Below are 25826 nucleotides of genomic sequence, written 5' to 3'. Positions count from 1 at the left end.
AAAAAAAAAAAAAAAAAAAAAAAAAAAGAAAAGAAAAGGAAAAAGGATTAAGGAAATATTATCACCTTGTTTCCTTTGGTATATAGCTTAGTGTTCTTGGACTGCTTACTAGATAGTACTCCCTCCATCACTTAATACAATTCTTCTTTCTCTTTATTATGTGAGGAATACATGCTCAAAAGAGGCATTGTATTACGGGACGGAGGGAGTATTACTCGTATAAATTGAAACTTAAAGAAAATAGCTATGAGAAATATAATTACTACTACAATTTTTATTTATTTTTTATACAGTGAAGTAAACAAACAAAACTCCATGATATTGTCAATTAAGCTAGAGAATATAAGATGCAAATTTTGTAAAATGTAACAACTTTCTAATATAGAGTATAGATACGCCAACATAAATTATAGCCAATTTAAGAGTAATAAATCTTCGTTCGGTGTACCTTTCACCTATTATCTTGATGCTTATTATGGGATCCTCTACACATTGCCTCTTGGGCTTCGTTAAATTCCAATTACATCAATTCTCAAACTTAAAACGAAAGATGGGCATCGTGCCATGCCGTGCCGTCGCGGGCCGTGCCGAGGTTGGGCTCGTGCCGTGCCGTGCCAGCTTGGTGGCGGGCCGTGCCAAGTTTTGGCACACCCTAGCCCACGGCACGGCCCACGTGCTTGGCGTGCCGTGCCGTGCCGCGGGCCACCACGGTTTTTAAATTTTTTTTTTATTTTTAAAAATATATATATTATACAAAATCGATATATTTATATATTATAAAAATAACGTGTCGGCGGGTCGTGCCAGCGGGCCGTGCCGGCGTGCCGACGATTGTGCCCATGCCGTGCCGTGCCAAATTTCAACATTTGTGTTCACGGCACGGCCCACGGCCCATAAGTGGGCCGCCGTGCCGCGCTGTGCCAGTGGTTGTGCCGTGTCGGGCCGTGCCGGAATCGTGCCGGGCTCGTGCCAGCACGACCCATGCCCACCTTTACTTAAAACCTTACTCTATTAATGTCTTTTATATGTTTGAAAAATTGTCAACTTGAACAATCTCAACAATTAGCCATTTAATTAACTTGATAAATTCTTAACTTTACATACTATATGTAAAGATATAATTAAATTTTCTCAAAAAATTAAAAATAAATAACCTATTTAGAGATTGACTATTACTAAAGAACAAGAATAGGTAAATAGAGAAAGAGCAAAAAACAGCATCTAAATAAGCAAGTTGAAAAGGGGAGAAGAATAGAATTAGAATAAGAATCACTCTTGTCGGCCTCTTAGCAAAAGATAACTCTTTCTTAAAGCTAATTTTTAGATTGCAATTCAAGATAGGAATTTCAAACCCTCTATTTTGTTACAAATAATTGCATAAATAAATTCATTCATAATGCATATAGTTGACCATATAGTATATTACATTATTCTAGTATTTTTGATTTGTTGTCGTAGGAAGAGGCGTGGAAGTACAATTTTATATTTATAAAATAAGGTAAATAATATTAATAATTTGTAAGAAATTAAATTCGATACTGAAATTGACAAAAGCACTAGCACACCAGCACCAATATGTTGAAAAAATTAAAAAAAAAATATAGAATTTAGATAATGGATGTATCTTCTTCCTTGTTATACTTATATTCGTGCATCCAATAATGCATATGCACAAAATCCATAGAATTGAGTATTGGCATCTTTGCCTTTTAAAGTGGGGTCTTGTATTAGTTGCTACTATACAAGAGACGACTAGAATGACAAAAGATTGCATGACCAAATTATGTCTTTTTTCATTTATCGAACAAGAGTTCCTCTTCATTTAACGAGACGTCTAGCTTCTTGCCGCTTCTTATTAAGAGGTTTATTATAATATGTTTTTTTTGTTTAGTTAATCCTCTCGCGCTTATTGGAAACTTAAGAGAGAATGAGGGGGTAATACCGTAACTACCATCATATTGCTAGATGTACTGTGTGCATGGTACATTGACATGAATTTTTGTTCATTTGAAGCTTTCTTGAATGCGCATATAAGCAATGAATAATCTTGCTTAATAGTTTATCAAGATGTAATCAAATTTGCCACTTTCCCTATAATTTAATGGCTCAATGAAGGATCCTCAAGAATTCCATAAATCTACAAATTCCAATTTTTGTATCCTTATTATTGACATCTAAATAGATGACACTTTTAGACAATGATAAAATCTATATGTATATCCATGTAAATAAAATAAATTAATTTTTGTAACTTATCATGTGTCCACAGGTATAAGTTAGAAAATCATCGTTTAAATATTACTTTTTTTTGCTCTCAATTTTTCAAACAAAGGAGAACATGGTAGTTAAATATTGTTGATTAGTTGTAGATACCTTGACTAGAAGAAAGTACAGTCTAAAAGCTCCTCAAAAGTTTACATGTAAATTGACAAAAGTTAACATTATTGTATAACCAATTAACCATAATAAATATTTTACCTAAATTACTCAATAATTTTTTTAAACACACGTAATGTAGCAATGTAACATGATGCACATCATGATCTCGAATAATTTGCAATGTCAACTTGTCCCACGCGATTACATGACCAATTTTAATGCTACCCAATTAATTATGCGCTGGATTATGTGACATAAGAGTCCAATATAAATGACCAACATCTTCTTTTGCAGCTGTCTACTTGGGTGCAAACATGCTGTGTCCAACAACATGTAAAAGGCCTACTTTTTGGCATTGTTTTGTGCTGCTTCTTTAACACAACTGAGCAGGCCCAACCAACACTGTTATAGTTATATTAAGGTCTTGAATGAGGCTCTATTTCTCCTCATCTTTTCAGTTATTTCATCCTCTAAGACAAGATAATACGTACAAGGTAAGATATTATAATAGTTGTATAAGATAAGTTTAGATCACGTAAGACACGGGCTCTAGTTAAAATAATACTCCTATTAGATATATGATATATAGGTGAAGAAAACATTGTCTTAGGGCATGTTCTCATTAACTGAACTGAACTGAGCTGAACTGAACTGAAATGAACTGAACTGAACTGAGCTGAACTGAATTTCAACGTAAGAGAACATGCCTTTAGTGATTGCTTCAAAACTTTATTTTATTTAGTTATTTAGTCATCTGATCAAAAGGTTGAGAGAAAAGAAAATGAAACGAGATGGATGTGATTAGGAATAGGTTTTTGGGATGGAAATGTAGCATCCATTTTACAAAATTGCCAAGGAAAATGGTAAGAAAAAAAACGAAAGAATTGACCTCCTTAACAACCTACACTAGTGTTAGGATAAAATGAGAGGATGAAGGAAAAGTGCGACAAAATCTAAATTGAAAAAATATGCGTTTGCCGGGAGTCGAACCCGGGTCTATTGCTTGGAAGGCAATTATCCTAACCGTTGGACTACAAACGCAATCGATGCTATAAGATTGCGTAAAGAGATTAATATTATACACAAATACCAGAATAATTTCTATACATTCCAATCTTTTTGTTGTTCTTTGTTTTTTTTACATATAGATTAACGTTAAATTATTTGGTTGACTGATACAAGTGTGGTACCTTAAACATTAACGTGTATGAGTATTATGATACTTTGCATGTAACCTTAGTAGGTTAATTTTCTTATATTGACATTATTACTTATTGGTTTTACAATGATAAGATGTCACGTATGAATTCACAATGAACTTTATTATAAGTGGTTTTTTTTTGTGATACTCCTTTTCCCTAGATCTCCAACATTGATACCAATGACATACATTAGGTTACTTTTCTTATATTGTTACTGTATTACTTAGCTAATTAGTTTTAGAATGATAAGGTGTCACAAATAAACTCACTATGACTTAATAATTATAAGTGGTTTTTTGTATTGCTCCTCTTCTCTACATCTCCAACATTAATCACCAATGACATTAGTTTACTTTTCTTATATCGTTATTACTTATTGAATTGGTCTGGTTTTAGAATGATATGATGTCACAATGAACTTTATTATCAGTGGTTCTTTATTTACTCCTCTTCCCACATCTCCAAGATTAATTATCAATGACAAAAAGTTATTTAAAACGTGTTTATATTGTTACATTTATTTAACTAGTCGTTGGAGCACGCGCTACGCGCGTGCCCCCTGACGGTAAGATATGTAAATATCGTGGTAATGTTTGAGTTTTGTAATATTCGTTGTTGTGTTCGGGTTTAATAATTGCAAGGAAACATGAATTTGTAACAAGGAGTAGTAATAAGCTTTCTATGGGGAAATATCTATGAAAAAACAATTATTAAAAGTGAAGTTATCTAGAATTGATTTGAATTAAATTATACCATTGTTTAAGATATTATTTTAAAACGCAATACGATTTCTTATTACCTAAATAAATTTCGAATAGCGTTATTTTAAAATAATTGTGATAAAAAGGAGTAGTAAAAAGGAAATGCAATATTAAAGATTAAGGTTATGTAAAATGAATTAAATGTAAAAGATATAGAATTGTATTGTTGTTTTGAAAATGTAGTTTATGAGAATGCACTCATTTGGCAAATAGATCAATGTGTTGACTATTTTAAAATATGTTGCTATTAAAGTAGAAGATGAAGAATTTAGGTGAATGGGAAGACCCTTCACAAAATACATAAGTTTACATGCTATTTAGCTCCTGTTTTATTGACAAACATTTCTATACGTAATTCTGTTTTAGCGTTCATTATTAAGCACATTATTAAGCACTAAAACCTGTGTGAGTTGTACATTACAACTATTTCTCTCATTCTTGACTTTAATTTGTTCATGGAAGACAATATTGAAGGGTGTTCTTCTAACATCAAGGTTATTAGTTGCAAAGAAAGGGCAATGATTAAGTACAACATTCATCTAGATTGGTTGGATCGGTATCTTGATCGATCATGGCTAGCAAAAGTTGATGAATGATGTTCGAAGTATTAGTTAGAGATTACAAAAAGATGTTAATAAGGAAGAAAAGAAAAGAATCAAGTAAGAGCGAGATGAGTTAAGTTGTTTTGGAATGAAGTGACACTATACACTCTCTCTCTCTCTCCTTGGTCTTGTCTCTTCGTTTCCTTTTTTAAATGTTTTATTTTTAATGGCTTTGAAATATATATATGCCGCATTTCTCCCCTTTTACTCATTCCTTCTATTATTGGCCGAAGCTCTTTTTCTCACCATCTTTCTTTCTTTTCTAATCTCTTTTGTTCATGTTCCATCTTAAAAAAGGCCCTAAAATTATAGGTTGCATTTGCTCTCTCCCTCTCAATCCTCCTTCTCCCCTCGACCTCTTTATCTTTCCCAGTTTTCTTCATCTCTCTTTCTTTTTACCTCCACCTCTCTTTTTCTCTCCTAGCCCCCCCTCTCTTTTTTCTCTCAAGGCCCTTTTGTCTCTTATCGTTCTATTTCTTTCTCTTTTGACCTCTCCTTCCCTCTCTTAGTCCTCTTTCTCGTTCTTTCTTTCTCTCTTAGGCATCTCTCTTAGGCATATATATCTCTCTCTCTCTCTCCCTTTACTCCTATCTCATAGTCCCTCTATCTTTTCCTCTCTATTGGACCTCCTCTATCGCGTCCTCCCTTTCGCTCTCCCCTTCCCTCTCGACTTGCTCTGTCTCTTTTTCAGCCCGTCTTCTCTTTCCCTTCCCTTGGCCTTGTCTCCTTGTTCCGTCTAACTCATTTCTTCTTTTAGCCGAAACTCTTTCTCTTAATCTCCCTTTCTTTTGTAATCCTTCTTGTCCTTATTCTATCTTTAAAAAGGCTTTAAAAAATTATACGAAGTATTGCACTTGTTGTCCTTCTACCCTTGGCCTCTTTATCTTTCTTAGCTTTTCTCGATCTCTCTCTTTCTTTCGGTGCCCCATATTTCTTTTTCTCTCCCACCTCCCCGCTCTCTCTAGGCCCTTTATCTATTTTTGTGTAACTGCTTCCTGTTTTGACTCATCTCTCCCTCTTTTATCCCTCTTTCTCTTTTCTCCTAACTCCTCTCTCATGGCCCTACTTTCTTTCACTGTCTTCTAGACCTCCTCTCTCCGGTCCTCCCTTTCGCTCTTTCTTCCGGCACGCTCTGTCATTTTTTCGACCCGCGTTCTATCTCCCGGGTTCCTTCCCCCCTCTCTCCCTCACTCCTATTTCTCCCTTATCTCCCTCTATCCCTCTCTCATCCTCTCCTTCTCCTTCTCACTCTCACTCTCTCTTCCCATCTCCCTCCATCCCCATCTCTTTTTAAAGCTAATTACTACTATGGTTATATAGACAATTTTTTTTTTTTTAAAAGAGCACTTATTGATGGATCTAGCATGATCCTTGTAAAATGTTTGTGTACTATGTAGTGCTACAAATGTTAAGTTATTTTAGTGGTGTCCGTAGTTATTGTAATTGTTTAAATATTTAATCAAAACATACTAATTTATCAAAATTTAAACATATGTACATATAATCAAGGTGTTAGGGTCGTTATTGAATTGTATGTTGTTTTCTTTTGAACATCTTACTTAAAGACGACATCATTATAAATCTAAAACAAAATATACTATATATGATTAAATTTAAAACAAAATATACTATATATGATTATAAATTTAAAACAAAATATACTATACGAAGTATATGTTTTCTTTTGACTCATCTCTCCATCTTACTTGTTTATGGCGTGCTTACAAGAAAAATCTATGATTAAGTTGAAGGCAAATATTGAGACAATAATCAACCTTAATTTTAAATAGTTTTACAAGAATATACAAATATTAGACTATTATATAATAAGCCTAGATAAGAATTGTGAAAGGACACATTGAATAGAACTCTGGTGAAAAACATCTTGGTTGTTGTAATCCTGATACAAATTTAAAAAAAATCCATTTAAGAAACATGATATAACCATACTATATATGTTAGGTTGATCACATCTAGTCATCTAATTAGCTTAGCTGATTATATCAAATAACTAATCACATCAATCTTTTAATTTGATCATATAATTTGATAGATGTAAGAGCATTTGAAATTTGATTAATAATTTTAGTAGTTTTATACCTATGCAGTGGATACAGTGGATGCTACTCTATATCTTTAATACTTTTCTCTGTAATAATATCCCTAAAATGTTACTCTTAAAGCATACTATAAAGTCAAGATATTCCAAAAAGCAGACTTAAAATTTAAACTTATCCTTATCACCACTACCTTCTTACTCCCATCCTCCTCTCTAACTTTTATTTTATGGGTAGAACAATTCAACACATGAGGTATTTTTATTATGCAAGCTGAAGTTTTTTGTTAATTTTATGCCAATTTTGACTACAAACTAAACTCTCAAAGGTCCAAATTGACTCTCAAAACCTTATTTATATAACTTTTATTTTTTTTATATCATTATTTATAATAGGAATAGTTGTGTTATAAGTAGGTAAGCATTTTTACAAATAAGATAAGTTGCATGGAAAATACTCGTATGTATACAAGGGAAAAACGAAAATAAGAATATATGAGTGCATTGGAAATGCCTTGCGAAAGGTATGGATTTGTATGCCTATAATCCTCTTTTAGGAGCTCATCTCAAAGCAATAAAAGTCAAAACATTGGAATTAAAAAAATACTCGTATTTTATAATCTTTGGATATAATCGGATTTTAGGAATAATTACACCTACATACAATGTAATTTGCCTATTTGAGTAGCAAAACATCAGTCAGACACAAATACATTAACTTCATAGAGTCCTTTGGTTGTCTATCTTCTGCTCTAATAATCATCTACAAACAACAGCTGGGTCTAAGTAACCTCCAAACAACAGCTGAAACCGCTCCAATAACCATGACCAAGACAAGGAGGTCAAATCCACCACCAATGCCAACTGCTACACTTGGGCCTGAGGTACAAAATGAAAACAGTGACCAACCCCATCCACCATAGAATGGATACCAGGGCCAAGTGGTGGAGCTGCAAGTGGATTCACATAAAAATAAATAATTTTTTTTTTTTAAAAAAAAAAAAAAAACACACACACACATGCATTCTAATTAAAAATTTGTATTGTTGAACTTTCTTTATCGATATCCTATACTACCTCCAATATTAATTTCTTCTTTGGATAATACTAATGTTAACTACTATAGATACATTTTTCGATTAAAATATTAATCACATTAATACAACCAGCTGCAAGACAAATAATAAGTAGAGCATATCCCGACATCTAAATGTTCCAAAAGACAACTGTAGCATACTATAAGAAATCACACAATAAGCATTCTACAGAAAATTGTGGGTCTTCCCATGAGAGCCTGTGCGAGCAGCCATAAGAAAATGCATGCCAATAACTAACCAAAAAGGCATAACATATATAAGCAATAACCAAGTTCATTATCTATCATGCTTGCTAAAAAGAATAATGTGCTGCCAATTTCTCTAATCTAAATATAAATGTACTGTATAAAGCAAAGCATAAGAAGATGAGAGGTTTTACCAAAGCAGTATATCTTAAGAAACAAACCCAAAACCAATTCATAAAACCCACTAACAGCAATATTCTAGAATTGGAAAAAAAAAGGAGGGGGGGGGGGGGGGGGGGATGGGAATTTATAAAGAACCAGAGAAGCATCTTGGCACTCCAAAGATTTCCTGCGCATGACTATACTTAAAATTATCTCAACATGAAAATAGATAAAAGTAATTAACTTCATTTTTCTATAGCTTTAATTTTATTGTTAAGGACATGCATCAAAGTAACTATAAAGCCCAACCATCTTCATGAAACAATGAAGGAAAAAACAAAGTTAATTATTATAGCATTCATATTAGTCTAAATGTTCTGAAATATGCAAGTCTATAAATTCTTTCTTTAAGCTTGATAAGGATACTTGTAATATTTGATTTAATATGTAAGCCCCAATATAATCTTCACACAATCACACTTCTATTTTCTCCTCTTCTCCCCCCTATATAATCAGCCTTCTATGTGCTTTATCCCTTTTGTTTGTTTCTATAGTCTACACCCATTTCTAAAAATTTAATTCATAATAAACAAAATGTCCTTAATCTCCAAACCAAGTGTGATTGTGTGACTTATCTAGGAATGAAGTAACATTACATCAAACCTCATTTTGCTTATCTATCTTGACATCTCTGCACATCGCTTCACGTGCAATCATAACCCAATCATATGAAATATCCATTTGTGTCTATATTAGAAATTTGAAAGAACAGTAGCCTGAAATCTATGTTAGTCAGTCATAGGGTATGAATCTCAGCCTCTCAAGGCATGCATATAGCAGACAAATCAAGAAAATTTTAGGAAACTGAAATGAGAATAGTCCCTATTCTAAAAGATAGTTACACAAATATATTAAATAAAATATTTTCTTTTTTACTCTAGGATTAGTAGATTTCTTAATCAAAAACACATCGCAATCGTTAAAATCTATTTATTTATTTATTTATTTATTTTTATTTATTTATTTATTTTTTTGCTATAGGCATAGCCAATGAAAATTTGGGATGGTCCTCTCAGCACTATACCTTGTTATCCTATTCCATCTTTTCTTTGCAATAGAAAATAAATAGTAAGTAAATATGATAAAGGAGGTTCGTAAATCGTAAATCAAGGGTATATAAACATACTATGTAACACATAGCCACAAATGATAATTAGCAAAGTGGGGATGACAAATTTGAATTCATTTTCAACCATCAATGCCTAGAATAAGCTTAAAAGGAAAAGTCCCCCCAAGTAGACAGCTCCTTGCTTCTTGCATATTTTCATAAGCTTAGCCGCTTGAGCATTACTTAAAAGAAGCCTTCTAAAGCAAAGCACATAGGCAAAAACAAAAAAGCTACCTAGGCATTAAAAAGGTACCTGAATCACAAATGTTCTCTGAAAAGGGCTCTTATCAGTGTTAAGGGGTGCACAATAGAAAACAAATTAACATTAATCCAACAACCACAACTCAATATAAAGAATGATCAATACATTGGATCTCAAATTCATTGATTAGCCAAACAATCGTCTAGGCAGGGATCACAATTATTAGAATTAGGTTTCTGGTAACATTTCTATTTCGCATAAAAGCAAGAAGTCACTCACAGAGTTCAAGCTTCTCTGAGATTATCTTTGATCTTCTCGATCTCCTCCTCTTTTTCCCCTGGAACTTAACGAAGCAGGCGAGCAAGCGAGAGACCGAGAACTACAACTCAGTTGGGCTGGGCTGATAGATTTGAGCAACTGTGCATTAAAAAATATAAAAGGCATTTGCATACAACCTATACAAAATCCTACAAACACAACAATCAAATAGATTCAAACTTTAACATTTCACTTATTCATTGACACGTATATTCCTATTTTCTAGAACAGTAAACCAACCTCAGAAGAACAAAAGGTAATAAAATAAATAGCAAATTTTCAACCAAATTTAAAACAGATTATCAATACTATTGAATGTAAGAAAGAAATCTAAAATAACACAAGCATCACTAACTCAACCCTATTACAACTATAAAATTAGTCATAATCACACTAAACTTAGATCTTAATCAACCCCCCCCCCCCCCCCCCCCCCCAACCAAATTAATAATACTAATTAAAATTAGAACTCAAAAGTGAAAGGAGAGAAAATAATACCTGGAGATCAGAGATAACGGCATCGAAGAATCAACAAATTACCTGTCAAGCTGCTTCAATGGAGAGAGAAGATCAGAAGTTGCTTAAGTTGATTTAACATAAGAACACATAATAATAAACAAAATTCCAAACCGAATTCAACAATAACGGTGCAAATAAACCCAAATATAAGGAATACCTCCATAGCTTTCTCCTGAAATGTAAAATTATCTCCTCTTATAGTGTGGGAACCGTTCGAACCACTCCAGCAGAAACTTCAAGGAGTCCTGAGCTGAGATCCATACAAAGAACAGTCTACAACCATAAATGATTCTATTTTTTTAAAGAATATAAAAGTCCACGTCATATATGTTAAAAGCAGAGTAATACCTGTTCTTTTGTCTCCATGAGATAGCAAATCAGATGTAGTGTTGGAATATGAAAAGCCAACTCCAGCAGGAAAATCCAGAAACAAAATATTGGCAACTGCATAAAAAGCAAATGATTTTAAAAAGAGCCCCCTTCAAGATCAAAATAGCACAAGACCGTACCTGTTCCTAATGATCATACATTTAACATTAACGAATCTGGCCATTACGATCTTAAGCAGAGCACAAGCAAATTGAACTTGTTTACAGCTTAAACAATATATTTACAGATGCAATAGGTGTCAATTAGGCCCAGCATTATCAATCTTGATCTCTTTATTAGTGCTGAATAAAATACATGGCAGTTACCGTGCAGAACCAATTGCTAGACATTGGACAAGATGTAAAAAGCATATTTGGAAATGAAACATATTCTCTAACATGTTTGCTGCTAATTTTTTTTACCACTCAGGACCACAATGATTTCAAGAAGAAACTAAATAGGATACAGTTGACATGAAAAATTACAAGTTCACTCATCAACCCATAATAGTCCCAATAAGATATACTCCCTTTGTCTCTAACGGTTCTTCTTACTTGGACAGTGATTGCACACAAACAGAAGTCAAAACTGGAAGAACTTCTAGAGACAAGGAAAGTATGTCCATGTCTTTGTTAGGTCTTTCAAAGAAATTAGAAAATAATACTTTGGACTTAATACAGAAGTACACAAAAGATTGGATAATCACACTGATTAAAAAGAAAAAAAAAAGGGGGGGTGTTAAGTTCAGAAAATGGGGGGAAATTTGCTCTACTTGACTGTAAATTTAAAACCTTTAGGGAATTGAAAATGCAGAAAACATACACACATAAATTAAAGCAAGCTGGGAACATAGGCACGAAATCACTCGTCAATACTTCTCGTGGAGTATCCATTAAAGTGAATTGTAGTCCTTTAATTTTATGAATGCAATTAGAGAAAGATTAAATTGAGGTAACTAAATCATGTGTGTAGAACGAGGACAGTGGGTTTTCAAATTTTAACCTTTAAAGTTTGGGTGCTCAAAAGTATTACCTTGCAAACGTGCTTTTAATCTTTTATGTGCTTCGATACCCAACAGTCTTTGCATAAGCTCCAATTTAGGTACTTTTTTTTTTATTTTTTTTAATTACATAAGCTTCAATTTTGATACTTGAAAGACAAAGATGATACAAAGAGGCAAAAGAAATTACGAGTAGAAAGGAAAAGATATTTTATGTCTCTTAAAATGTATTGGTTGATCTCCCTGTTGCATTAATGGCGAAATTCAGTGTGAACCAACTCTTGACTTCTTGCATTGGGCGTTTATTGATTATAGAGGGAAAATAAAAAAGTTTACTTGTTGATAAGTGATAACCATTATAAAGGGTAACTAACAACAAAACACTTCATCAATGTGTATTATAACCACTCAAAACTCTCACCAATTCACTTGCCAATTTACCAAAAACAATTCGAAGTTTACAATTCAAATTTCTCAATCAATCAAAGTAAAATTCCATCAATTCCACAAAACACAAACAAACATCAACAATATCAGAAAATTTTTCTAGAAATTAAATAAATTGAAAAAAAGACCGAACATCCCATAATACCTGAGTACATTCACCTCAAACTCGAGTCCATCAAACCTTGCTCCATCTTCTCCTTCCGCCTATTTTAGAGCAAAAATAGAGAAACAGGAGGACAAGAAAAAAAAGCAAAAAAAAAAAAAAAAAAAAAAAAAAAAAAAGGGAAAAAAAGGAGAAATAAACAAACAAAAAAAAAAGTCAAGATTCATATACTCCATAAAAGGTAAAATCTAATTGAAGGGAAGAAATGAAATTGGATCAATTAGAACAAGAAAGAGAGAAGAGAGATAATTATACCTGGAGATCAGGAAATCATCTTCCTCAACCTAGAACAAGAAAGAGAAAGGAACCTTAGCAACCGCGTCGCCGAAACCGGAAAAATCGAAACACTGAGAAGAATCGAAGCCCCATAACCATCATCGAAGGGATTGATGATCGGTGGTTTTGAGCTCATCGCCATTGCTGTTGAAGGAAAACATATTTTCTCTCTCTAGGTTTCTCTCTCCTTGTTCCCCTCAGCCTTTTTTCTGAGATGAGAAGAAACAGAGCAAAGGGAGTAGGAAAGTCGGTGAGGATTCAAAGGGCAATTTCGGAATTTCATTATATTCGGGGGTGTTAGTGTAATAACACCAGAAGTTACTGTTACTAAGTTCCCATTTTTATAAGGGTTATAGATTATGTCAAAAAAGAAATTATCAATTTTACATAATTAATAGGGATTTATATACTATGATCTTATGAATCAATGAATCAAAGACCAAAATCATGATCATATCTGTAGAGATTGTCACACCTTTTCAAATAAATTCTAGAAGGTAAATCACTATCAATTGCAAGTATCAAGTGTGATTTTGTAATTTTTAGATATTAATACTAATATATAAAGTAAATTAACTTGATTATAGATCACATTTTGTGAATGTCTTTTGGCCATGTGGCACCTCCATGTTAAAATAATCTCTTTATATATATCATATATGTTTGATTCCCTCTGTATATATACACAATTGTTTTCCTATGTTTAACCTCTTACATTAGTATAAACTCATAAAAATTACATCAATTTCCAAGCAAAAAAAATTCTTAAGCTAAAAAGAAAAAAGAAAAATGAGGTTTTTCAAAAGTTTTCAAATTGAACATAGAAGAAGTTCTTGTAGTAATTCAGATGAAAATAATCAAAGTGAGACTATTGATGAAATTAATTGGGCAGCCCTAGAAAGGCTACCTACATCGGTAAGAGCACATTATAGTTTTTTGCATGGAGTTGCAGGTGAATTCAAAGAGGTTGATGTTAATGAACTTAATCTCTATGAAAAAAAGGCTTTGTTGAATAGAATGGTTAGAAATATGACTCAAAATGAAATTTTCTTGCACAAAATCAAGTCTAGGTTTGACAGGTGAATTTCTTGTCCTCCTTCAATTTTTCGAGTTTTCGATATCTTTTTTCTTTTACTACTGTAGTTATTTTACGGTGTAGTTCATTAGGATAAATGTCGTATACATGTGAACCTTCTTACATAAAATCTCTTTTGATTATATTTTAATTTATTGATGTAAATGATCTTATGCCTCTCTATGTTAAAATGTGTACATCAAAAAATGATTTTGTACATTTGAACTTTCTTACATAAAATCTCGTTTGTTTTAAGGATGTAAATTACACTATACCTTATTATGTAAAATTGTGTATATCTTTTTTATCATGTTAAATTATAGTTATTATGTTAAATTACCAACTAATTTGGTGTGTTGATGAGATAGAGTTTCCTTGGAAATTCCATCAATAGAAGTTCGATTTGAGAATCTCAATGTTGAGGCGTATGCTTATGTGGGTAGTAGAGGTTTACCTTCAATCTTCAATTCCTTGGTGAATATGGTTGAGGTATTTGGATTATTAAATTTGATTATTTCAGATTTTTACCATTTTTCCAAACTTAATATTTGCACTCCTTTTTTGTTTGATGAGATAATGAAGACATGTGATTTGATTCATTTTTAATTACCATTTTAGGGTGTGTTAGATTGCCTCCATATACTTCCAAGTCATAAGAGGAAATTGGAAATTCTTCAGGATTTTAATGGAATCATCGAGCCTGGCAGGTAAATCTCATAGTTTTTTTGTTTGTTACCCTTAATGTTTAATGTCCTTCATTGATTTTTACGACAACTAGTTATATATGCACACGATCCGTGTCTCACATTTGGTCACCAATTTTAACTTCAAATGCATGTCTCACTTGTCAATAAACTTAAAAATGTGTAAAAATGACTCATTAAGTCATGATATATTAACACTAAAAATAAAGACATTAAGTAAAAGAGTACTTTAAAAAGTAATAAGGATTTTTATAAGTAGAAATCAAACTCCTTATAGAAATTTAGTGATGTAATTAGATACATAAATAGAATGTTTCAAAAACCGCATTTGTATTATATTTAATCCTTTTTTTTCCCCTCTAGGATGACTTTGCTTATTGGTCCACCAAGCTCAGGAAAGACTACCTTATTATTAGCTCTATCCGGTCTTCTCGATTCAAAATTAAAGGTATTACCTCTATCTCTGTTTATTGTATCTAACTAATTATAAAATACTCTATACTATCACGTGTAAAACAATTATTTATCACGTACAATTTTCATTATTATTCAATTCAAAGTGTTATTATTGTAAATTGTTACTTTATATATTTTAATTAATACACAATTATGAATTTTGGATAGTGATCAAGAAAGCACCAAAGAAGTAAACTCAATACTCCTCATATATAGACATATCTAAAAACCCCTAAATCCCTAATGTATGTGTAGATTATTTAACCCATTTTTTTTGTCTTATGTTTTGGAAATGATTTGATTCTAGTGCACAATATACAAAACCTATGAATTGCATGCAATTAATAATCACTTCGTATTTATCAATAAATAATTAATGTTACATCTTACATATGCATGCATTGAATTTCTTAAATGATGAAACTAAAATGAATGGCTATGCACAAATGCTGCATCTTTTTTTTTGTTTTTTTTTCCTTTATTTTTGTTCATTTTAAATTTTGAATCTGTATAAATTTAAATAAAAAATGGGTGTAATATGATCAGGTTTCTGGAAAGGTGACGTACAATGGACATGAATTACATGAATTTGTTCCTCAGAGATGTTCAGCCTATGTTAGTCAAAATGATGTCCACATTACTGAATTGACTGTAAGAGAAACTTTAGGCTTTTCCGCCACTTGCCAAGGAGTTGGTCATGCTTATGGTACGTGCGTGCCGTGTTTATTTTATCCCAACACATCCTATCGATTTCTCGATTTTTATTATAACTATCTCCCATCGGATTTGATTGTCATATACTAATTAAGTTTAGTTTAAATTACACTATTAATGTGACAAATAATTTTTCCAATAAGTTATTCTTTGGACTAATACTTATTTGTACTTGTTTCTGTTGTATAGAGTTGCTATTGGATTTGCTGAGAAAAGAAAAGGAGAAAAACACTAAACCAGACCCCTTACTTGACGCGCTATTAAAGGTTGGTTAAATAAAAAAAAATATATAATTTGTATGTTATTCGGAGTATTGGGTAATAACTATTGATACATTTGTACTTTTGACTTGTATCATTGGTACGCAATTGAGCCTTTAATATTTTTTCGTACATTTGTATACAGGCGTCAGCTATGGATAAACATAGAAAATCTTTGTTCACTGAATATATTCTTAAGGTAACAAAATCTTGATTTCATAAAGCTTGAATATACTAGTCTCACCCTAGCTATAATTTCTAAATTTTTGTAACATGCAATAAATTTGGTTCTCAAATTTGATTTGCTATGCATGGTACATTTTCAATGATCCAACTAAACATATGTTTTTCAGGTTTTGGGGCTGGAACAATGTGCTGATACACTTATAGGTGACCAAATGAAAAGGGGCATCTCTGGAGGTCAAAAAAAGCGAGTTACTATAGGTAAAAAAAAAAAAAAAAAATTTGTTTTACCGGATTCTCTCTAGTTACTAGACCATCCAACTATTGCGTTGAGATAAGGGGAGGTTAAGATCCCCCTCTTATTTCCTTAGTCACTAGACGGTCCAATTACTGGAGAGAATCCTGGTCCATAGTCTTACGCATATATAGTAGTATACTAGTATACTATATATATATATATAACTTCAAAAATGTTTTATAGACTCATTGCTACATAATCTTTGTAATGATTTTTAAACAGGGGAAATGATGGTTGGTCCTGCAAATGTGTACTTCATGGACAGCATTTCAGTTGGTTTAGACAGTTCTACGACGTATCAAATAATTAACACAATCAGGCAATCTGTACATATAATGAACAAAACCGCCTTAATCTCTCTACTTCAGCCTCCTCCAGAAACATTTGAGCTGTTTGATGACATAATTTTCATCTCTGAGGGGCAGATTGTGTACCAAGGCCCTCGGGTTTATGTTCTTGAATTTTTCGAGTCCATGGGTTTTCGATGCCCTGAACGAAAAGCCGTTGCTGACTACTTGCAGGAGGTACTTATACACTAATGCACCATCTAAATCATGCAAGTTTTAGGCCAAAGTAATTGCAAAACATAGAGGAACATATTATTCTAGGAAAGTTTTGCTCAATTAGCTATAAATATTATGACAGGTTGTTTCGAGAAAGCATCAAGCACAATATTGGGCGCGACAAGATGAGGAATATGCTTATGTTTCTACTAAGCAGTTTGTTGAAAAATTTAAGGAATTTCATGTTGGAAGAACAATTCAAAATGAGCTTGCTGTGCCTTATGATAAGTCCAAGAGTTACCCTTTCACCTTAACTAAGTCGAAATTTGGAGCTAGGAAGATGGTTTTACTCAAAGCTTGTTTATCTAGAGAACTTATTCTCATGAAACGTAACATGCTTATCTTTGTTTTCAAGACAGTTCAAGTAAGTTACCTTGATTATATTTCAAATTTCATATTGTCCTGTAACATAAATTCATGTTGCATTATGCTATCGCGATTAAATTGAAGATGAAGCTAGTCCATTATTACTAAACAAATGCATATTTTTGAAATTAATCGCGTACATTTTAATAGTTCATTGTTATTTTTTAAGTCTGTTCAATTTTTTCGGGGTGGACTCATTGCAGCTCACGGTTCTTGGATTCGTTGTTGCAAGTGCTTTTGCTGAAAATAAGAAAGAACATAGTACAATCGAAGATGGGGTAGTTCATATGGGAGCTCTCTTCATTGGACTAGTCACTATTATAATTTCAGGATTTGCTGTTCTACCTATGACTATTAGCAAACTTCCAGTCTACTATAAACAAAGGAGTTACAAATTTTTCCCTTCTTGGGCGTATTCATTTCCAACATTGATCCCTGGGATGGTTGTTTCGAGTTTTGAAGTTATCATTTGGATGATTACAACTTACTTCATCATAGGATTTGATCTTAACTTCTTCAGGCAAGTTCCTACTGATGTTTCTGCTTCATTTCTTCTGATTTCAGAAGTTTTTTTGCTAACAATTTTTTTCCCCCCCTCAAAATGTCACTTGTTTCAGGTTGTTGAAACATGGTCTTATCTTGATACTATGTGGGCAGATGTCTTACACTCTCTTTAGATGTATCGGTGCCGTGACAAGAGATTTTTCCATTGCAATTGTAGCTGCAAATCTTGCAGTCATGTGGCTGATGATTTTCAGTGGCTTTGTGTTAGCAAGAGGTAACACTAGAAATCATTTGACATATCTGCTCAAAGTCAGAATCTTGCTTTCCAATTGACTGTTTTTTTGCACTTCTTTTATAGAGGCAATGAAGAAATGGTTACTCTGGGGTTATTGGACATCTCCCTTGCTATATGTTTACAATGCCATGGTCACAAACGAGTTCCTCGGACATTCATGGCAAAAACATGTAAGATCACTGTTCTGCCTTCGTTCTTTTCACCTAATTTCCACTTATTAGTCCTTACCAGTATGTATCTGAAGTTGTCGTTCATCATCTGAACTTATTTTAACTGTAAACTGAATTTGGTAGTAGCCCTTATCTGAACTTTTTATGACTAACAATGCACTTATGCACCGCCTTTTTAAATTATTGTTCAGCATCTTCCAGGATCAAATATAGGACTGGGAGTGACTGTCCTGCAATCTCGCGGAGCAATTACTGATCCCCATTGGTATTGGATAGGTGTCTCTGCATTGATCGGCTTCATAATCTTCTTTGCTTTGCTTGCTAATCTCGCGCTTGCCTATCTCAAACGTAAGCCTAGTTTTTATTCCTCTCTATTCTACATTTTCCTTTTGAAACCTTGATTATAAACTAATCTTGTAACTGTTATAAAACTAATTGATTTCTACCTCCACAATAGCATACGGGCAGTCATCAGGCTTCATCTCCGCAGAAGCTGAAACATCTACTGAGGCAGACAGTATAAACCAAACCAGAACACCGGATAGTGGTAAAAGCACTAGCCTACCTTTCACACCTCTCTGCATGACTTTTGAGAACATCATATATTCCGTTGACATGCCAAAGGTAAAATATTGCTACTAATTGTTAAAGGCGTTCATGATCTAACCATGTACATCATGATAAAATTGAACTGTTTTTATGTAATGTAGGAGAGGAAACAAAGGGGAGATCCGCATGATCGTTTGGTGCTACTTGATGGAGTAAGTGGATCATTTAGATCTGGTGTTCTGACCGCCTTAATGGGAGTAACGGGAGCAGGAAAAACCACACTATTAGATGTTTTGGCAGGAAGAAAAAACACAGGACATATAGAAGGGAGCATCAAGATTTCAGGCTATCCAAAGAAGCAAGAAACTTTTGCTCGAGTTTCAGGATATTGTGAACAGAATGATATCCATGTTAACCTCATGACCGTCTATGAATCTGTCATCTTCTCTGCTTCTCTTCAATTATCCAAAGATATTAGCTCCGAGGCTAAACAGGTAATTTCTTTTTCTTTATCTAGTATGAGAAATTCTCAAATAAGTGTTAGGATATGTTAGTCAGACTTCTTTTCACCTCAACTATCCGTGTTAGATCCTTCAAACTGACATGAGTATGAAATATCTACATTTCAAACTAAATGTTGAAAACTTCTGTAAGATAGTCGAGTCTAACCCTTGGACATTTGTATCTGATAGATCAGTATGTCAGTCTGAATGACATTGGCATTAGTTCACTATTAAAAGATGAAAAATGGCAAAGATGCCTTTACAAATGGTTATGCAAAATTTTCGAAACAAAATAAATCCGTCTTTTTTCTATCAAAAGGTGCTTGTGTATGGTACATTGTTAAGAGAGAATAACATACAAGTGATTGAATGAAAATTTCAAGATAAGAGGTAGTAAAACAGGTCTAATGTTACAGAGTAATTTGCATGAGAAAGGGATGCATGTAGTCAAAAGTGTCAATTTTTTCTGCTCTTAACACTTTGAGTCTCTAATGCTCTAATTTTTGTTTCTTGCCTTAGAATTTTGTTGATGAAATCATCGAATTGATCGAGCTTACAACAATAAAAGATGCATTAGTAGGAATCCCAAATGTGAATGGCCTTTCACTAGAGCAGAGAAAAAGGCTAACCATAGCAGTAGAGCTGGTAGCTAACCCTTCCATAATGTTCATGGATGAGCCTACTTCCGGCCTCGATGCAAGGGCAGCTGCAATCATCATGAGAGTTGTCCGAAATACAGTTAACACTGGGAGAACTGTCATCTGCACCATCCATCAACCAAGCATCGACATATTCGAGTCCTTTGATGAGGTATATGGATAAAAATATCTTCTGTTATGACTTCAGTCTATTCTTTGTTGTTTTTATATGCATGATTTATGACTTGTTTTTTGTTGTAAATTTCAGCTTTTTCTCTTGAAGCAAGGAGGCCAAGTGTTGTATGCCGGTCCTATAGGCTATCGATGCCACCAACTTATTAGATACTTTGAGGTAGGCATTTACTTAAATGATCTAAAATATACATCCTTAAATTTTCTGAAAACTAAAAAAATTTCTCCCTAATAATTTTTTTTGAAGGAAATCAATGGAGTACCTAAGATGAAAGAAGGGTACAATCCTGCAACCTGGGTGTTAGAAGTGACATCGCGAACACAAGAGGAGCAACTAAGACTGGATTTTGCTACCATTTATATGAATTCTGAGCTTTACAGGTAAGGTTGTAGGAGTTTGTGATCAACTTTCAACAATATATGTTTTTTTTTCCTTGTGTTAACAGCATTTCTCTTAGTAATATAATTCTGTTTTCCCCTTCCTTTGCTTTTCGTAGAACAAACAAAGCATTGATTTCGGAGCTTAGTACACCTCCACCTAATTCTGAAGACCTTCATTTTCCAACATCATATCCTCAAACATATCTTACTCAATGGAAAATGTGTTTATGGAGGCAATACAAGTCATACTGGCGAAACATAGCTCATAACGGTGTAAAGTTCTTGATCACATTAGCAGCAGCTTTCATGTTCGGGGTTGTCTTCTGGAACATTGGTTCCAAAAGGTATAATACTCGATCATCCCATATATATCCAAGTTTACCTCAGATTTATAGTAACTCTTTCAAGACTTTAGCTTACTAATGATCATTTATTGTTATTTTGAAGGGATACTCAAATTGATGTTGTTGGTGGAATTGGTGCAATTTATATCTCCACGATGTTTATTGGAGCACAGACTGCTGGTAGTGTAATACCAGTTATGAACAGCAATAAACCGGCATTTTATAGAGAAAGGTCATCTGGCTTATATGCTGCCATACCTTATGCTCTGGCACAGGTAATTTCGACGACTTACTAGTTTTTACAAGAAACTGATTTATCAAGTTTGGCAATAATGTTTGTAGCTTTTTCTTTTTTGTTCTTACTTTATGTTACATAATTTACAGGTTGTGATTGAGATTCCTTATGTTATAGCACAAACGACCATATACGAGATCATAGCCTATGGGATGATAGGGTTCGAATGGACAGCTTTGAAGTTTTTTCAAGAGTACCTCTTCATGTTACTCTCACTATTGTGTTTCACATATTTTGGCATGATGATCTCATCCGTTACTCCTAACCAAGAAACATGCAACATATTAACTAGTCTTGTGAACTCGATTTGGAATCTCTTTGCCGGGTTTGCTATTCCTCGAAATGTAAGTAGAGTCGCATTTTGTTACACATAACAAGTTGTTATGATATGCTGGTTACAATTGTCATGCTATGCATTACTTAGCAGTTAGCTTTAGTACTAGTCATAATTGTTGCACTAATGATGTTGATGTTGTATTCGTTTGTGTTGGTTTCTATGTGTAGAGGGTTCCGGCATGGTGGAGATGGTATACGTTTGTGTGCCCGGTGTCTTGGAGCATGTACGGGATGGTAGCTTCTCAATATGGAGATATAGAGTCCAAGATTAGCACCGGGGAGACGGTGACCCAATTCATAAGGGACTTCTATGGGTACAAATATGAATTCTTAGGAAGTGTGGTTGTTATCATGGTTGGTTTTAACCTACTCTTCATTTTCCTACACTGTTTCGCCACCAAGTGGTTCAACTTCCAGAAAAGATGAGAAATTTCAAGCTCTCAAATTAAAACTAGGCGTAATTATGAGTAGATTATCTAGCAATTTACAAGTGGTTAATTATGCTGCCAAGATTAGGTTTTTATGTTAGCTCTTTCATCACCTATTCATGAATGGTTTTGTATTTTAGTAATTCTAGTAAAGCAGAATAAATGTACTTGCATTAGAGATAGACATTATATCCTCATGAAGATGTTTGGCCTCGACAAATATTTTAGTCACTTAATTATGAAAATGTCACCAGATGCACCTATTTCTAACTACACTCATGTGTCGTATGAGTAATAATTTCCATGTATAACGTAAGTAAAAAATTGATCTACAAATATGTACATTAGGGTGCCATCTTTTACCGACTACGGGCACTAATAAAGTTCGACAATCAAAATAAGTTCGGATAAATTAAAATACCTCGAGTACACTTATTAACCATGAGAGATCCTAGATCACCACCTTATCCTTCAATTCCCAACCTTTGTTCTTATCAATTGCATGGCTTTTCTATCAATCAGCCCAACATTAAACCTCTTTAATCATAAACTCAGAAATCCCTCAATTTCTCTCAAACTAAACACAACCCATTTTCCAGAAAATCATACAAGTAAAAGATCTTGTTTCACAGTTTTCTCTTCTCTTTCCAGAAATGGGCGAATTTCAGAAGCTGTTCATCTTCTCTCACAATTGCCCAACAATGGCGTCCAAATTGGCCCTGAAGTTTACGTTGAATTATTACAAGGATGTGCAAATTTGCCAGATTTATTTCTGGGTCAGCAAATTCATGCGCTAATCATCAAAAAAGGTGATGTTTTTGCAAGAAATGAGTATATTCAGACCAAATTAGTCATATTTTATGGAAAATGTGATGAATTAGAGCTTACTAATCGTATGTTTAGCAGATTATATGTTAATAATATATATTCATGGACTGCTATAATTGGGCTATATTCTAGGATAAAATTACATAAGCATACTTTGATTTGTTACTGTGAATTTCTTGAAAATGGATTTTATCCTGATAATTTTGTGATTCCCAGTGCATTAAAAGCATGTGCTGCTGATCAATTTCTAGGGTTTGGGAAAGGCATTCATGGGTATATAATTAAAGTGGGTTTTGATGAGAGTGTATATGTTGCAAGTAGTTTGGTTGATATGTATGGAAAATGTGGTGTTCTTAAAGATGCAAAGAAGGTGTTTGATGAAATGTCTGAGAGAAATGTTGTGGTTTGGAATTCAATGATTGTGGGTTATGTACAAAATGGAATGAATGAGGAAGCAATACAATTGTTTTATGAGATGAGAACTGAAGGGGTTGAACTGACTAGGGTCACTATGTCGAGTTTGCTATCAGCATCGGCGAATTTAGGAGGAGTTGAAGAAGGTAGGCAAGGGCATGCTCTTGCCGTTTTGTATGGTTTGGAAATGGGTAATATCTTGGGAAGTTCATTGATTAACTTTTACTCTAAGATTGGTTGGGTAGAAGATGCTGAACTTGTGTTCTCAAGGATGGTGGAGAAGGATGCAGTTACTTGGAATTTGCTGATTTCTTGCTATGCTCAGAATGGTTTGGCTGAAAATGCTGTTAATATGTGTCGGTTTATGAGATTACAAGGGTTAAGATTTGATTGTGTGACTATGGCTTCTTTGATTTCCGCTTGTGCTGATACTGGTGACATTAAACTTGGTAGGGAAGGGCATTGCTACTGTATTCGAAATAACCTTGATACTGATGTTGTTGTTGCAGCTAGCATGGTCAATATGTATGCTAAAAGTAAGGAAATAGATTATGCTAGGAGAGTGTTTGAATACTCTTTAGAGAAGGATCTTGTACTATGGAACGCGCTTTTAGCTGCTTATGCAGAACTAGGCTTAAGTGGCAGAGCCCTGGAGTTGTTTTACCAGATGCAGCTACAGGGTTATCACCCAAACGTGATAACTTGGAACTCCATCCTTCTCGCACTCTTAAGGAATCATTTGGTAGATGAAGCGAAAAATATGTTCTTACAAATGCGTTCCACTGGTATTGAACCTAATGTGGTAACTTGGACTACTCTTATAACGGGTTTGGCTCAAAATGGGCTTGCCTTGGAGGCAATATTGCTCTTTCAGCAAATGCAAGAATCAGGAGTTCAGCCTAATACCATGAGTCTAACTGGCGTGCTTTCAGCTTGTATAGATATGACATCTTTGCTGCTTGGAAAATCAATTCATGGATATGTCATGAGACGATGTTATGAATCTTCTATAGAAATTTCAACTTCTTTGGTGGACATGTATGCTAAATGTGGATGCATAGCTCATGCAACGAAAGTTTTTAATATGAGTTCAGACAGAGGATTAGCGGTATACAATGATACATGGCCGAGCTTTAGATGCTCTGGCATTATACAAGCATTTGCAAAAGCAGCACATAGAAACTAATGATGTAACCTTCACCAGCATCCTTCAGCTTGTAGTCACGAAGGATCGGTTGACAAGGGGTTGGAAATTTTTGTTGATATGTAAAATGTATAATAGGGGGCCAAAAAAGGAACATTATGGTTGTTTGGTTACTCTTCTTTGCGGATGTGGTAGTCTGGATGACGCTATTACGATCATTTTGACTATGCCATTTGAGCCAGATGCAGAAATGATAGGATCACTATCTGCATACAAGGAACATGGTCTGATTGAACTTGGGGAATATTGATGTTTTGACATACTTCAACTTGAACCCGATAATACTGCAAACTATGTAGCACTTTCGAATGTGTGTGCATCTGCTGGGAAATGGGCTAAAGCGAGCATTAGAATGAAGAAATTTAATGAATTCAAGGAGTTTGGACAAGAATCCTGGATGCAGTTGGGTTCAAATTGGGATTGAAGATCATGTATATGTTGCCAGTGATAGATCGCATCCTCAAAAGCATGAAATCGTCAATTTGGCATGATTCTTGCATTGTTAGAGGCAGATATGAGACTGAAATACACGCGGAGTTCAATCTGGGAATTCATTCCTCTTAACAGTGGTGTTTCAGTTATGATTTCACTAAGGTGGCATAAACAGAAGAGCAATCATACTGAACTACTTGAAAATTAAAGATGTTAGGCAAGAAAAGCTAAGGTGTTGCTCGGCAAATTTGGTTTTAATAGTTGTTCTGCTTATTGATACTCTGTATAGATTGATTGTCAATATAGGTGTTCAACAAGCTGTTGATAACTTGATATTGTAGATTTTGGCAAAAAAATTACACTCTAATCTAATGAAATGATACTCCAGAAGCTATTTCTTATGCAAATACACTCTAAGCTAATGAAAGTGAGACTTCAAATTCAAGAAAAACTTGGATCATGAGGGATGAGTCTCCGTGGCATATTTTATTGATCTGTTTGATGAACCATTAATGTATACTTTAAAAGTTGTTGTCGAACATGCCCTAAATTGATATAACTTAATTATCGGTAAAATAAATAATATTGTGACGATTACATGCAACTTCACTACACGTGTCACTCTTGCCTTAGATGTCTATTGATAATAATTTAACCAAAAAGTGATTTTCTGTTATATGCATATTATATATTGTTGATGACATATCTCATTGATTTGCTGTATTAATCATACAAATGAATTAGGTATGAGCAAGTGATAAAATGGACCATAGCTCCTTTTTATAGGA

The 25826-nt window shown here is 33.8% G+C and overlaps 2 protein-coding genes, 1 long non-coding RNA gene and 1 other non-coding gene across 6 annotated transcripts; 2 read left to right on the top strand and 2 right to left on the bottom strand.

Annotated features, from left to right (window-relative positions):
• Positions 1–3348: 3348 nt before the first annotated feature.
• TRNAG-UCC (transfer RNA glycine (anticodon UCC)) lies at positions 3349–3420 on the bottom strand. The gene has a single exon. It is a non-coding gene; the product is annotated as a tRNA-Gly (tRNA).
• Positions 3421–7566: 4146 nt separating this feature from the next.
• On the bottom strand, positions 7567–13099 carry LOC145612232 (uncharacterized). 3 transcript variants are annotated; one of them, XR_014106559.1, is made up of 7 exons: positions 12886–13099; positions 12613–12671; positions 11000–11095; positions 10809–10901; positions 10631–10680; positions 10094–10231; positions 7567–7950 (listed from the first exon to the last, which is right to left on the bottom strand). It is a non-coding gene; the product is annotated as an uncharacterized LOC145612232 (long non-coding RNA). The 3 variants fall into 3 exon arrangements; XR_014106557.1 differs by having other exon boundaries at positions 10094–10214; XR_014106558.1 differs by having other exon boundaries at positions 7567–7879; positions 10094–10214.
• A 596-nt stretch (positions 13100–13695) lies between these two features.
• Positions 13696–22158, top strand: LOC145612755 (pleiotropic drug resistance protein 1-like). Its single transcript, XM_081668049.1, has 23 exons — positions 13696–13985; positions 14350–14470; positions 14600–14688; positions 15049–15133; positions 15688–15847; positions 16045–16121; positions 16261–16314; positions 16469–16559; positions 16819–17120; positions 17242–17523; positions 17729–18156; positions 18247–18303; positions 18388–18554; positions 18696–18842; positions 18952–19118; positions 19205–19537; positions 20066–20356; positions 20453–20536; positions 20624–20757; positions 20874–21101; positions 21205–21376; positions 21486–21740; positions 21901–22158. Exons 1-23 carry the CDS (start codon positions 13696–13698, stop codon positions 22156–22158), a joined length of 4272 nt encoding a protein of 1423 aa, XP_081524175.1.
• Positions 22159–22649: 491 nt separating this feature from the next.
• On the top strand, positions 22650–25422 carry LOC145611957 (pentatricopeptide repeat-containing protein At5g55740, chloroplastic-like). Its single transcript, XM_081667341.1, has one exon. The coding sequence runs from the start codon at positions 22663–22665 to the stop codon at positions 24586–24588; it is 1926 nt and encodes a 641-aa protein (XP_081523467.1). The 5' UTR covers positions 22650–22662; the 3' UTR covers positions 24589–25422.
• The last annotated feature ends 404 nt before the right edge of the window (positions 25423–25826 follow it).

This window comes from Chenopodium album, chromosome 24, assembly GCF_948465745.1.
Source record: "Chenopodium album chromosome 24, dcCheAlbu1.1, whole genome shotgun sequence".
Classification (NCBI taxonomy): Eukaryota; Viridiplantae; Streptophyta; class Magnoliopsida; order Caryophyllales; family Amaranthaceae; genus Chenopodium; species Chenopodium album.
This window is presented reverse-complemented; position numbering and strand designations above follow the sequence as displayed.

What these genes read in the sequence shown, in the direction of transcription:
- LOC145612755 (XM_081668049.1), top strand. Translation starts at nt 13,696, where the DNA reads ATGAGGTTTTTCAAAAGTTTTCAAATTGAACATAGAAGAAGTTCTTGT. An exon ending in AAAAAAGCGAGTTACTATAG is followed by an intron (nt 16,560 to 16,818) that starts GTAAAAAAAAAA and finishes ATTTTTAAACAG; the next exon opens with GGGAAATGATGGTTGGTCCT. An exon ending in TACCTTATGCTCTGGCACAG is followed by an intron (nt 21,377 to 21,485) that starts GTAATTTCGACG and finishes CATAATTTACAG; the next exon opens with GTTGTGATTGAGATTCCTTA.
- LOC145611957 (XM_081667341.1), top strand. Translation starts at nt 22,663, where the DNA reads ATGGCTTTTCTATCAATCAGCCCAACATTAAACCTCTTTAATCATAAA.